Source organism: Mesocricetus auratus, unplaced genomic scaffold (assembly GCF_017639785.1).
Source record: "Mesocricetus auratus isolate SY011 unplaced genomic scaffold, BCM_Maur_2.0 Super-Scaffold_100009, whole genome shotgun sequence".
In the NCBI taxonomy this organism is placed as follows: Eukaryota; Metazoa; Chordata; class Mammalia; order Rodentia; family Cricetidae; genus Mesocricetus; species Mesocricetus auratus.
The window spans coordinates 79,254,496-79,269,509 of NW_024429193.1; the positions used below are offsets into that span (position 1 = coordinate 79,254,496).

Sequence of the window (15,014 nt, forward strand, 5' to 3'; positions counted from 1 at the left end):
AATTTTTAAAATATAGCTTATAAGAAAGTTCACTGTGCTTGTTAGTCTTAAGTAAACTTGACACACAAATTAGAATTATTTAAAGGAAGGAACCTTGAGACAATGCCTCCAAAAGATCCAGCTATAAGGCATTTTATTCATTAGTGAATGGTGGGGAAAGGCCCAGGCCATCGTGGGTGATAACATCCCTGGGTTGGTGACCCTAAGTTCTGTAAGAAGAGGGTCCTGAGTTCTATAAGAAAGCCATGCAGAGCAAGCCAGTAATCAGCACCCATCCCTGGCCTCTGCATCAGCTCCTATTTCTAGGTTCTTGCCCTATTTGAGTTCCTGTCCGACTTCCTTTTATGATGAACAGCAATATGGAAGTGTAAGCCAAATAAACCCACTACTTCACAACTTACCTTTTGGTCATTGTGCTTTGTCACAGCAGTAGAAACCCTAAGACAGTCACTTAATCTTCATTATTTTTCCTTATTTCTTCCTTCTTTTACTCTTTCTTTAGAGAAAGTTTCATTATACAGCTCAGGCTGGGACTGGACATGTGATTCTTCTTCTGTCTTTTTTTTTTTTTTTTTGGTTTTACGAGACAGGGTTTCTCTGTTTTGGAGGCTGTCGGTCCAGCCTGGCCTCGAACTCACAGAGATCCGCCTGCCTCTGCTTCCCGAGTGCTGGGATTAAAGGCGTGTGCCACCAACGCCCTTCTTCTGTCTTCAACTACAGATAAAGCTCTCTCTGTCTCTCTTGTCTCCGTCTCTTCCTCTCTCCTCCCTTTCTCTTTTCCTCCCTCTTCTCGCCCTCTTCATATAATGTCTGAGTTCTTCTTGTCTAGAGTGCATGAATAGTAGTTATTTGTGATAGGATTATTTTGTAATTCATCATTTATAGAATATTAGTACTTCCTTAAAATCTAATCACTCATGAGTTAATGATTCTCATAAGTACTTTAATTCTTAAAAATATGATTTTATGATTCAAGAGCAAGGTGTATAATATTTGTACAAGTGACAGTATATTACAACTTTTTCAGTATTGATTATTTATTTGGTACATTCCATCCAACCTTGATTTTGGCAGGATATTTTCTGGGGAAAAACAAAACTGGATATTTTCTGATCATCTATTTTGACAGGCACAAAATTATGTGTTAAATTTTTGTGACACCAAAATAAGGATCAATATACTGGAGATGAACTGAAGGAAGTTAGCGGAGCCACTTTTGAATTAAGAGCTCTATGTTTACACATAAACAACAGAATAAACTATAAAAACAAAGCAGTAAGTTCTGTACTCTAGTGTAGTGGGTCTTTGAAGCTGGGTGTATTATCTGGGTTCCATCATTTTACACGGGTAAATAAGACATAGCCTACAGTATGATACTTTTGAAGAGGCTGAATATCAAATAGGAGTTTCTGCAGATGAGTAACGTTCAATTATCTTCTTCCTATTCAAGATCTAATGCAAATTCTACCTCAGTGTTAATAGCACAGAGCCCTGTCCACGAGTCATTTGTCCTTTTGTTTGCAGTATGAGATTGTTCTCCAGGTCAAGGTAAATTTCTTCTTCATCGTATTCTCATCATATCATTCTCATCTGTTGATAAAACATATGGAAGTAAGTCAGAGTGAAGATTGTTTCTATGACATCCTGGGTGAGAATATGCATCCTAAAATCACTGTAAACTAGGAACTAATTACAGAAAAAGAATGTGTATGCGCACACACACAGACACACACGCACGCACACACACACACGTATATATCATATCCATCCATAGCTACTCAGTACTAAGGTGAGGGAATCATGACTGTCTGAGCTGTGAGTGAGTTTAAAGCTGGTCTGGGAACTTTCTATCTCAAAATTAAATTGAAGGATGTTTATATAGCTCAGTGGTAAGGTAGTTATCTAGTTTGTAGAGGCCCTAGTGAATGTGGGTACACCTCTGTCTCTCTCTCTCTCTCTGTCTGTCTCATACACACACACATAATATGCATATAGACAGATAAATGCAGTATCTCATATGTATAAGCACACAATTTATCTCACACACAAGCACACATGTATGCACACAGATGTACACACTTAAGTAATTTAAAATTCTTCCCTTATCCAGTTTCTAGGTTTAAAACACAACTGCCTTTAAACATGGAACTACTTAACTCTTAAGCAATGGAAAGATATCTTTTGAGATGTAGCAAGAGACACTGGCTTAAATATGCCTTTCTTTGCCTGGAGCTCAGTTGTTCTAGTGATGAGAGGGGAGGAAGAGGAAAATGGAAAGGAAGAGAGGAGAAATGGAAGACAGAGCAAGCTGTGGTTCCCTGAGGTTTGCAGCAGTCATGGACAATACTCCCTGACTCTCAAGACATGCGCTGCCCAGGGCAGTCAAGAGACGGCTGCTTGGATTTGATATCCATTGCACTGCAGCAGCATAGATCAATATTCTGACAATTCCTCAGGAGTATATTTGGCCATTGTCTTCTCAGTGTAAGAAAATATACAAGTGAAGAAGGGAGCACAACCATGGAAATACATTTTTAGTAAAATCAAGGGTAAAATATCTGTTATATTGAAATGTCATAGAGGAAACTCAGTTTTAGTTGTAAGTGTGTTAGCATATGCTTTAAACAGAAGTTAAGAGGGGATCTTATTAAAATTTCAAAGGAGAAAATATTTTAATCTTGTCTGAGTGGTTCTATGTCATAGTTGAATAGGAAAATAATTACATTCTGAAATGACTCTAAAATGCATGGGCAGTAGCAGAGAAACAGTTTTGAATCTCAAGAGAATTTCCTTTTTAGGAATGGTCTTCTATAGAGAATGTTTCAGAACTTACTGTCTGAATGTGTAGCTTTTAAAGGAACATGAGCCAGGTGTGGTGATGCATGTCTTTAATTCTAGAATTCAATTTCTGAGGAAAGATAGTAAGTCTGAGGTTAGCCTGGGATACACAGACTGTTCAAAATTATCCTGAGCCATAGAGCATGATCTTGTTTCAGACAAGCAAGCAAATAAACAGACAAGTAGCTTGGCGGTCACTGGTAGTACTTGCCTAGAAGGTGCAAACTGGAAAAAACATTGCTAAGACAAAAAACACGGGCTTTAGTCACATCAGAATGTATTCTTCCACTTTGGGTCACGCACAGGAGATGGCAACCAGCTTGCAGTGATAACAAAGTCATAATTGTTGCAGTAATTAATAGAGCTGGTGCCAGAAAATTCAAACGCAGACACCAGGTTGTGTTTCCGTAGGGAGTCTTCATAATTGACAGGGATAAAGCTGGCAAGGGAAGCGGGGTCTAGAGACTTGGGCCTGTGTTGCTCTGCTTCCCAGAATCGAAAAGATCCCTTCCAGGTAGAGGACTTTGCCTCACTGAGTAGCTAGACCATGCTGTTCTTGCCAGGAGTCATGCTGGGTTTAAGGCAGTAGAAATTAGGTGAGAGCTGGTGACCAGGGTTTGAAGGAAGCACTCCCTTCTCTCATGCTTGTGTTATATGACATTCTGGAAGTTACAGCAGTAATTACAGCCCCATTTTAAAAGAAATTCAGCAGTTTAGATTTTCATTTTAAAAACACGTTTTGACTTGTAATGATAATGACCAGGTAGACATTTGTTTCTTATTATTTCCTTTTTGACACGATTGTTGCTTGGAGTATATAGCCCTGTGGGTAGAGGGGAAATGCTGAGGGAATGGGACTCCAAGGTATGACAAGAAAATGAAAATAACAATAACGCCTTTCGTAGGGAAAACATTTAAAACTGTCCGAATAAGGTGATGTGTTTACTCTCATGACTCAGAATGAAAGCCTATAAGAATTGTGGGTTATAATGGCAGCAGATGTGGTGCAGGATGATTTGGGGTATGGGGAGGTTGACCCCAGGTCTCTGGGGCTTCTGTGCGCAGGGATGGGGGCCCTACAAAATGCCCTGGGCAATTAGGGCTTGGAGGTTAGAGTCCTCTAGTGTGTGTCCCAGGCACTCACCTCTCCCTGTAGGGGCAGGGCCAGACCATGTTGGGGAAATAGAAACAGCTGACCTGAGCAAGAAGGAGCCTACTGACTCTAGACCAATAGCTAGGGAACATGCAGTGCATAACACTTAAGTAGGCCCCCTGAATGTGGGTGTCAGTTGGGGGCCTTGGACAGTCTATGGGGCCTCTGGCAGTGGAACCAGTATTTATTCCTAGTGCACAAGCTGACTCCTTGGAGCCCATTCCCTATGGAGGGATACTTTTCTCAGCCTGCATACAGGGGGGAAGGCCTAGGTCCTGCCCCAGAGGATGTGATGAGACAGACTTTGATGACTCCCCATGGAGGCCTTATCCTCCCTGAGGAATGGATGGGGGTGAGGATGGGGTGAGATGAGGAGACGGTGTAGGAAGTGGCTGGATGGGAGTGAGAGGGACTGGCGACTGGTATGTAAAATAGGATTGCTTTAAAAATAAGTATAAAAAAGAATTGCTGGTTATAAATGACCCAGGCTTCCATACCAATTCAGGGTCTGTTCCAAATGTAGAGTGGTGGGTTCTGTGTTATTTTAGGAGCATTCAATAGCACTTCCTCACTTTGGGATAGAAGTTTTTATTTTCAAGTCATTTTCTCATATTAAATAGTTGCTACTTTGCAGGATCATTTTGACAGTACACATAGGGACAAGGATCAATGGCAGGTCCCTTTAATAACTTTTTATTGTGTCTTTTATTTTTATTTATATGTTTTTAATTGAAATAGAATTACTTCACTTATTATTTTCTTTTCTGAAGCCCTTCCCAGCTATCTTTTCTGAATTTCCCCATTCCTCCCTACTCAAATTGTACACACACACACACACACACACACACACACACACACACACACACAGAGAGAGAGAGAGAGAGAGAGAGAGAGAGAGACCCTAATATCAACAAAAAGGAGGGTTTACTGTCCTTTAAAATCCCTGTGTAGCAAGAAAGTGTGGAAGTGTTGAGAGTTACTATCTTACTGGACCAATAAATAAATACAATAAAAGGCCAAATTTTGTCTTTTACTCTTAACATTCTACATAAAATTATGTTAAAAATGCTTCTTCTTCTAATTTTCAAACTCACCAGAAGTGTTAAAAACAAATGATTAATTTGTGCAGCACATCTCATTCCATAGCTTGATGTTCTGGAGAGGTGTTTTTTTAATTTTATTTTTATCATCGTGTGTTATTTCCTTACTATAATTAAAGAAGTGAGGGAAACCCTTTTTTTTTCAGGTAATTTTCTTTAAATGGCTCTATGGCTGTTCTCATCTTTTACTCGTGTTTCTCGGGAGCTCTGTTGTTCTGTTGTTCTACAATTTAATGAAAAACAAGTTATATCTTGATTGGCTGTGAGCTGTGAATCCTTGACACTCCAGTATGTGACCTAGCAGATCCATCCATCAATGTCATCCTTTAGGCCTCCTTCTCTCCCTTCCTCCTTTCTTTCCTGCCCCCCCTCCTTTTCTCCATGGTCTCTCTTTTAAGAAAAAAAAACGGTGGTGGATGACGGTAAAGGATGGAGAGATTCAGGAAGATAAAAGACCCTGGTTCTCAGGGATGAAGTGGCAACATCCAGGAGTCAGGAAAGGGAAGACTGAAGCTCGCATGGGGATTTGCTTTGAGAGTGAGGGCACAGGGGACGGAAATTTAGCTAGTGGATTATTTTTCCCAGATATGATCCGGGCATACATGCAGGAAAGTGGCTGAGTGAAAGGGAGAGCACAATAGAAGGGGAAAGGAGACCTCGCTGTCAGTTCATTCTTGTCTCCATTTGTAATTAGCCACGGGACCCGGGGGCAAATTGAGTTTCGAAATGTCTGTCTCCTCATTAGCAAACTTCAAATAACTTACACAATGAAGATTATGATAGACAGGGAGCTCCAGGCAGGCTGCCTAGTATGTGAGAAGGGTTCAGCAAATTATCCCCATCATTCTAAAAAATAATCCATAAGGCAAGGAAAATAAATAATGCATGAGATGGAACCAGACTGGAAGCACTGACACCCCCCTTTTTTCCAGTAGAATCTTCTCTGTTTCATGACATTTCATAGTGACTTATCCTGTGCAGAGTGTGCGTCCTTTTCTGAAATTCCCTTTTGCATTTTGACTTCCTTTTGTCTTAAAGAAACCGTGTTGAGTTCAACATTAGAATCTGGTTAAATTAGGTTGCATTAAAGAAGTAAAAACTAAAATGTAGAATCTATTTTGTGCTTTGATAGATAACATTAATTAGTAAAAGAAATGCTATAAATAACCCAAGGGATGCCAGGCACCATGATACACACTTGTAATCCCAGATCTTGGTAGTCTCAGATACAAAGGGGGTGAGTTTGAGTCCAGACTAGTCATATAGTGAGTTCTAGGACAACCTGGGGTACATATCAAAATCCCTTTCCAAAAAACAAAGCGAAGAGTCACACAAGAAAGCAAGAGGAGAGTTCTTTTCTAATCCAATATTACTCTGTGCTCAGAGGCTTATCACCTGAGTTCCTCAGGTCTATCTTGCAGGAATTATGGTGGGAGGTTCTTAAAACCCTGGTATCTTTCACACACAAAAAAAAACCATTGTGTCTCTGCACATCTTTCTGATGGAGTCTATGGCTTTCATGAGATTTTAAATAAATATTTGGTCTCTGAATCTTAAAAAGTGGTGATTAGTCCTCTAGAGCGTAAAGTGATGTCTATGTTGTACAGAATTCTTTCCATCAGCTGCTCAAGTAGATGATAAAGGGTGTCAGATCCTATGACTCTGGAGTCTTTGTGACATGGATAATGGGAACTAAACTCAGGTTGTCTGCAAGAGCAGTGGGCACATTTAACTGATGAACCCTACCTCAGTGTTCTTTTGATCTTAATGGTCCTTAAATGTTCTTTTGCGAATAATACATAAGTGTTGACACACACAAGAAGTTCCTCATTTTATTTTTGCTCCTTTAATAAAACTGAAGTGTTTTATCCTACCTCTCATCAATAGAATACTGTCATCAACAGAATGATTTTGAAATGTTTTCAAAACATACTGGATCATACATGATGTCTGCTTTTAACCTGTCCCTACACCATTCCGAGTAGCACTTTACTATGGAACAGTAGATTGCCTAATTATTTGATTTACACATCTTCTTTTCCAAGCTCAGAGTCCCATGTCTAGGTACAGAGTGAATCTAGTCCTTCAGCATCTTCCCCACACTGCAGGGTTAGTGAATGCCCTGTAATTCTGAAGACAGGATGGTGTCCTTTGAGAATGGATGCCTGCAGGTGGCACACTAAATAGTGTCCATCTCATTAAATGTAAATTGGTCATGTGAGATATTTGCTCGCTAGGAAGACACATTAGTAAAGCCATTTTTGTGTCACTATCAGCTCTTGAGTGGGTAAATTCTAGCTGCTTTCAGAACTAATGAACTCAATAGAATAGGTTAGATATAAAAGTCTGTCCAACTATGCTTCAGCTACCTTGTCTTTAGCAATCATTTGGAAATTTGTTTATGCATATTTATGTAAGCACATATTCTGGATATCTTAGAAATAATAGATACTTATTTTTATAGTTCAGAAGGAGGTAATGTTCTGAGATTATGCTGTTGGTAGACATGGTCTCTACAGAAGGACACTTCTTGAATTATAGATACCTTGTTTTAGCTGTGTCCTCTCATAATGAAAGGGACAAGCTCCCTATGTCTTTTATATGAGGGCACTAATCCCAGTCCTGCGGTTATAATTCCCTAATCACCACCAAGGGGAGCCCTTCCTATTACTACCTTGAAAAGTAAGATTCAATGTATCAATTTGAGAGGCTAAAAATACTTAACCATAGCAGTAGCTGCTAAGGATTTTGTAGACTGAACTTTTACTCTTTCGAAAACAACTATTTTCACATTCATTTCTTTGTGTATGACTCTGTGAGTGAATACGTATGGTCTGTGAGTGCACTGTGGCATGAATGTGGTATCATGTGGGTTCTGGCTATTGGATTCAGGTCATCAGGTATAGAGGCAAGCACCTTGACCTGGATTTAGTCATTTTGCTGGCCCTCATGCTCTTTTCAGTTTAGTGATAGAGTTAAGTATTCTGTTTCAAGTACAATCAGTACTATGATGCTGTCAGCTTACTTGAAGTGAGCAACAGAATGAAAACTCCTACAGTGACAGATGATAAAGATGCCTGTGCCACAGATTAAAAAATAAATATATATATATAATCCATAGGAAAACAGGCAGTGTAAGTATGCACACATTTGCTACAAGTCCATAGAAGACACATTTGTGCCTGCACGTGGATGTTTTAAAGAAGAAACCTAGGTTTGGGGAAGCAGACCCTTTTATACAGGCACAGGACAGGCGTCTTCTTTCACTCCAAAGAAAACTCCTTTTCTTGTTCTGGGTAACAGGCATGCCTGCCGTTTGCTTCAAAGGGAGCCACTATCTCTGCATCCTCAGGCTGTTTGCTCTGCACGTGTCTTTGAAAAGATAATCTTGAATAATGGGCACCCAGTGCCCAACTCCCTTAGATGTATGGAAATGTTCCCGATCCCCTGAGAACTGTCCTTCAAGTCTGCCTCACTTGACTGTACTTAATAAGCAGCAGGCAGAAAAAAATTAAAAGCGTTTCTGTTTAAGTAACTTTCCTTACTCTATGTGAGTGACAAAATCCTTTGTGTCAGTCAGGAATTTTATCTTGATATTAAGTCAGAATCTTTCAATTTTGGATACAAGTAAATATTTTCAGAGCAAAAAGCAAGAGAGGGTCTCTGTGTGAGCAGCAGGTATCATGTTCCATGATGATCAAGTTCCTTAATTGGGAGCTTGTGATTCTGACAAAAATGAAAATGCATCATGATACATGTTGACTGGGCCGTTATTGCACAGGAAGTAGGATGTTGCTTCATAAGGTCTGACACAGGGTCAGCCATCTTGATTTGCATCTTTGCATCTCTTGGGAATCATAACAGTTCTGAATCCTTGCCCATCTACCCTTAAGCATCCTAGGTTGGTCAAGATTTAGATTAACCATCGTTTGAGAGCAATGTGTGCTCCTTCTTGTTTGCCTGCCTCAGGGCCAGGAGGAAGAGTGAAAACAGAGTCATCACACTCTGACGTCAACTTTTGCCATTATATATTTAAGTATTTATATTTTGCTGATATGAAAAGACAGTTTTGAGATTACTTTCTTATTTCTTTTTTCAGTTACTTACAATGCCTCTTTAGATGCTTTCATTTCCAGTACAACCAGCAGTACAAATACTGTGGTGCTGGCATGGAGAGAGAAGTCAAAAAAACTCCTTAAAATGACATCTTTCAACATTGCCCAGGGCATTCATGCTTTTGATTACCACTCTCGGCTCAATTTAATTGGTATGTAAAATAAATCATGATAACTATGAGGGCCTCATAAATTGTCTAGGGTGCATATTTGTATGCAGGGAAGTACTGTACCTTGTTGCTTTATTGCCAGGGAGACCAACTTGAGCAGCTCACATTTTATTGCCTTAGAATGTTTGATAATGGTGCATATGATGTGCAGTGAGTTTGAATTACACTGGGGTGAAATATGAGAAAGCACCCTGAAGCTTTAATGAGTCTTTTTATTAGAATTGGTAGGGGTGGAAGATGACATAGGGAAAGAAGGCAGTTTGCACAGCATCTGCTAGGCTGTAATCTTGCTAACACCGTTCAATGCTGTCCCAGAAAAAATCCATCACTTTCAGTACTCACACACCTGTGAGCACATACGTGTGTACACACCAGTATGACTGCAAGCCCTAGATGCTTTTCAGAATACAATCTCTAACGATTTTTTGTGAATTTGTAGGTTATCATAGCTTTAACTTACTAAGGAAGTATTTTTTATGCAAAAGGTATAAGAAATATCAACTTTTTCAGGTGTTAATCTTTTAAATGAAATACCCAGAAACCCTGAAATTTGATGGTTTGATATATGGATATGTAAGTTCAAGCATTATAAAACTGACATGTAGAACTGTTATTAAAAATTAATAAAGTAGTTATAGAGTCCACTTATGGCCTATGGTATGAGTAGTACAAATCCACATTCAGTAGTTAGCACTGGCAAGAAAAATGCTGGTGTTCGTTAAGGAAACAGACACTTCAAACAACCAATAATAGCTGATATAAAATATTTTAGCATAGGCTGGTGAGATGCAATGGCTTCCAAGATTACTCCAGATATATCAGAGAAGGCTGGAGGGGCTGATGAATTAATTTGTCAGGGACTAAAGTATCACCCATTTAACTCACTGGTTGACTAGTTATTCAGCTCCTTTGCACTGATCTCTTTGGTACTTGTACCAGTGCAGGAAAACATAGTAAGTACAGGAGTATAATCAGTTCAATACCTAGAAACAACCAGAGTTAAATTGCACTCCACATACTCCTGTAGTATCTCACTTGGTCTTGAGATGGTCCCTGGATATAAAGGAGCCATCATCGAAAATACCTGATCCCACAATAAACCTGGATAGAAGTATGGGTGATGCTTTGTGACTTCTGCATGCTTGACTATTTAAACAGTGGTTAAAATAATATGTTCCTAATACTTCTATTTATTGACTTGTGACCTGTGAATATTTAGTTCATTTTTTGACACTCCCCCCAAAAAAACCCTATCATTCTGTCGAAATTTCTTGTGTTCCAGAAATAGGGAATTTTGGGACTAGGAGGAGAAAATGTATTCCCTCCCAGGCAGGATGTGGGTAGATTGCTAAATGAGACAGTCTTTTCCCCTATGCAAACTCCCGCCTCAAGGTCAACGACTGTCAAACCATAGGTCATGATATCAAGCACATCACATGTGTACGTAAGGATTCATAATAGCAGCAAAGTTAATGTTAGGAAGTAGCAATGGAAAAATTTTATGGTTGGGGGCTCACTATAACATGAGGAACTGTGTTAAAGGGTCCAGCATTAGGAAAGTGGAGGACCACTGCTCAAATCACACCCTCCATTCAGCTGAACTCACAATTTAGTTGGGCATTGCCAAGATTTTTCTTCCTTCAAGACAGGGTGCATTAATGTTCATATGTGCAAAATGAATTTTAAAAGATAATTAAAACATTTTGTTTTCTTTTGTATTCTGATTAGCAACGGCTGGCATCAACAATAAAGTCTGCCTTTGGAATCCCTATGTTGTCTCTAAACCAGTTGGTGTTCTATGGGGTCATTCAGCCAGTGTCATAGCAGTCCAGTTCTTTGCTGAAAGAAAACAACTCTTCAGCTTTTCGAGAGATAAAGTAAGTAACTCTACACATCTAAAATTTCCATTTCCATTCCCAGTTCCCAAGGAAATCTCCACTAGGACCTGAGTTTCCCTGAAAGACATCTGTCATTCATTCAAACTGGGTAACTATAAAGTCTTGGGGGAAAACCTGCATTTGGAACAAGTATTGCTCAATGGTTACTTCAATAAAATTCTGGGCAGCTGGACAAAAAGCATTTCATTAAATTTTTGTTCAAATCATGTATTCATGTGTGTTTTATTCTTTTTATTTGACACTCCATGTCATATCTTAAGCACATCCAAAGTTTACATTAATTGTACATGGAAAAGAATGGATGTGGGGATAAGAAAATACTGTTTGGATAAAATAGTTAAATGGCACAGTTGACTATTATCACTTTAGTATTAAAGATACTCATTATAAATTTAAGTTAGTTGGAAATATCATATATATGATAAATTTCAAGTAAATGTCCATTTGATGATCCTAATGGGATTCTTTTGTCTGAATTTGGAGATAATGGGGATCTGACTGAGAGCCTCACATGTGCTAAACACAGGTTCTAGCATTGAGTTACATCCTCAGTCCTTGATGGGGCATTTTCAATACTGTTGAAAATGGCCCATGAATCATGTAGCCTACAGTGAATTTTGAGTACACTATGGTATCCTTTTAAGCAAATGTCCTAATCTCCAAAGACTTTGCCTTTTATGTATTGTATAACTTCCATTTTACATAATTCTAAACTTCAAGGATTCATTCGACGTGTGATAAATTCTTGGCTGGCTGGATGGTTAAGGGAACTTACTGCTCTTGCAGAGGACATAGGTTCTTGTCCTTGCATCCTCATGGTTGGGTCCACAACCACCCATAACCGCAGCTTCAGAGGAGTAACACCCTCTTCTGACCTCTGCGGGTACCAGACCCACATGCGGTGAAGGTGCCTATATACAGGCAAGCTCACACGCACACACCCATCCACCCGCCTCACACTCACCCCACCACACACGGTGATAGATTTCAAGATACTTCATGAGGAGAAGAGTGGATAGTAAGTGGAAATAGCCTCTGAGATTCAGAGAAAGTTTGCTCTGTATTAGAGGAATGTATCTGTGTTATAGGTGAAACCATGAAACTTAGAAATTCATCTTCAACTCCTTAGCCACCTCCCAGTCTTTCTAATTCTTGTAAGCTACTTTTCTTCTTGCCTATCATAGGAGTTCCCTTTCCCCATAAATGTTACCACACATCTGCCAATCCTTGTTTCGTCTATCATCAAACTCTGTTTATCATCTGGCCTCTTCAACTTAGCTGCCATTGTTCAAATTTATCTTTGTTGGGTGTGGTAGTACAACCTTTAAACCAACAGCACTTGGAGGAAGTAAGGCAGGTGAATCTCTATTCATTCAAGGTCAGTCTTGTCTTGCAGAGTGAACTCTAGGCAATCCAGGGACACATAATGAGACACTGTGTGAAAACAAATCAAACCAAGTCAGAACAGAGCAAAACAAAACAACAAAGAAACCCTCACCTCTTTTCCGCTCAATATATGTTTTTATTTAAATTAGAAACACGAATGCTTCACATGTCAATCCCAGCTCCCTGTCCCACCCCTCGTCCCTTGTCCCTCCACCAGCAACCCCCCCACATTCCCCACCCCATCCCCACATCATTCTCCAGGGAGGGTGAGGCCCTCCTTGGGGGATCTCCAAAATCTGCCATTTCATCCAGGGCAGGACCTAGTCCTTCCGCATGTGTCCAGGCTGAGAGAGCATCCCTCTATTTGGAATGGGCTCCCAAAGATCATTCATATACCATGGTAAACACTGATCTACTACTCAAGGCCCCAGTGATTTCTGTGGCCTCCTCACTGGCACTACATTCATGGAGTCTGGATCAGTCCCCTGTTGGCCTCTCAGCCATCAGTCTGGGATTCAAGAGCTCCCCCTTATCCGGTCAGCTGTCTTTGTGGGTTTCACCATCATTGTCTTGACCACTTTGCTCATCATTCCTCCATCTCTGTCATTAGGTTCCAGGAGTTCAGTTCAGTGTTTAGCTGTGGGTATCCGTCTCTGCTCCCATCAGTCACTGGATGAAAGTTCTAGGATGGCATATAGGGTAGTCACCAACCTTATCATCAAGGAGGGGCCATTAATGTAGTCTCTCCATTATTGCTTAGTTTGCCAGTTGGTGTTATCCTTGTAGATCTCAGGAGATCTCACTAGTGTCAGATTTCTCCTCAAGCCTATAATGACTCAGTCTATTATGGTATCTCTCATCCTGCTCTCCTCTATTCTTACCTTGACTCAAACTAAATAGAGAATTCTCAATAGAGGAGTATAAAATGGCTGAGAGACACTTGAGAAAATTCTCAACATCATTAGCCATTAGGGGAATGCAAATCAAAGCAACTCTTACTCCTGTCAGAATGGCTAAAATCAAATACACCAATGACAGTTTGTCCTGGAGAGGATGTGGAGAAAGGGGAACATTCCTCTACTGCTGGTGGGAGTGCCAACTCATACAGCCACTATGGAAATCAGTATGGAGATTCCAAAGGAAAATGGGACTTAGTCTACCACAAGACCCAGCAATTCTACTCTTAGGCATATATCCAAAGGATGCCCATTCACTCAACAAGGACGTCTGTTCCACTATGTTCATAGCAGCATTATTTGTAATAGCCAGAACCTGGAAGCAACCTAGATGCCCCTCAACTGAAGTGTGGATAGAGAAAATGTGGTACATTTACACAATGGAGTACTACTCAGCAGAAAAAAAAACAATGGAATCTTGAAATTTGCAGACAAATGGATGTCACTAGAGGAAACCATCCTGAGTGAGGTAACCCAGACACAAAAAGACAAACATGGTATGTACTCACTCATACATGGATTTTCGATATGGATCAGGGGAATGTCAGCCTACAATCCCAGTGCCAGTGAGTCTGGGAAACAGGGAGATGCATGATACCCCACAGAAGGTGGAAGGAGGCAAGATCTCCTGAGCAGATTGGGAATATCAGGGGAGGGGAGAGGGAACCAGGAAAAAAGAGAGGGGGATAAGAGGAGGGGAGAAGAAGTCATGGGGGAGCATGAAGGTTGGGTCAAGGTTAGAAACCCTCATCTTTTTTCCCATATTTCTTATTTAACTTTTTATGCATGTCACTTTCAGTTCCCTCTCCCTTCCCTCCTCCCTCACCCCCCCAATCCTCGCAAATCCTCACCCCCACTCCATTCCTCCTCCACTCCCCAGGGAGAGCAAGGGCCTCTCCATGATGAAACCCTCATCTTTTAAAACTCTTCAAAACACTACAAACATTGCTTACCATGTCTTCTAAGTGCTTTTCAAGAAAAGAAACAAGTTATCGAATGAAAATCCTTCAGTCTCTCATTTCTAAACTCCATTTGATTACCTCAAATTCTTAGCCTGTCACACACAGCCCTCCTCTGATTGGCCAGCCTACTTCACTTTTTTCTTCCCACTTACTAATTTCATACTCAGGCAGTATTAACTCTTGGCCCTTAACACCATACAGTTTCCTGGCACAGCAATTTCACATTCTCTGGAAATTTCCTCTCCTCTGTTACAATCCGATGGCTCAGCCTTCAGATCTATTGAAGTTTCTCCTGTAGAAGTGGGTGTTTCCTTCTGTGTACTTCAAATGTCCTTCATTAGAACACTGTCATCATTAATTGGCTTCCTTAAGATGTTAGTATTTTTAATCTTCTATTCTCAGTATCTTCCAAAACCACTGACATATTGTAGGGTTC

The 15,014-nt window shown here is 40.2% G+C and overlaps 1 protein-coding gene across 1 annotated transcript in view; it reads left to right on the forward strand.

The window, feature by feature from the left end:
• Wdr49 (WD repeat domain 49) overlaps positions 1 to 15,014 on the forward strand; it is a 174,685-nt gene that overhangs the window by 36,078 nt on the left and 123,593 nt on the right. Inside the window, exons 5-6 of the mRNA XM_040752640.1 lie at positions 9,191 to 9,358; positions 11,105 to 11,253. Coding sequence (XP_040608574.1) covers positions 9,191 to 9,358; positions 11,105 to 11,253 — 317 coding nt within the window. The remainder of the gene's footprint in view (positions 1 to 9,190; positions 9,359 to 11,104; positions 11,254 to 15,014) is intronic.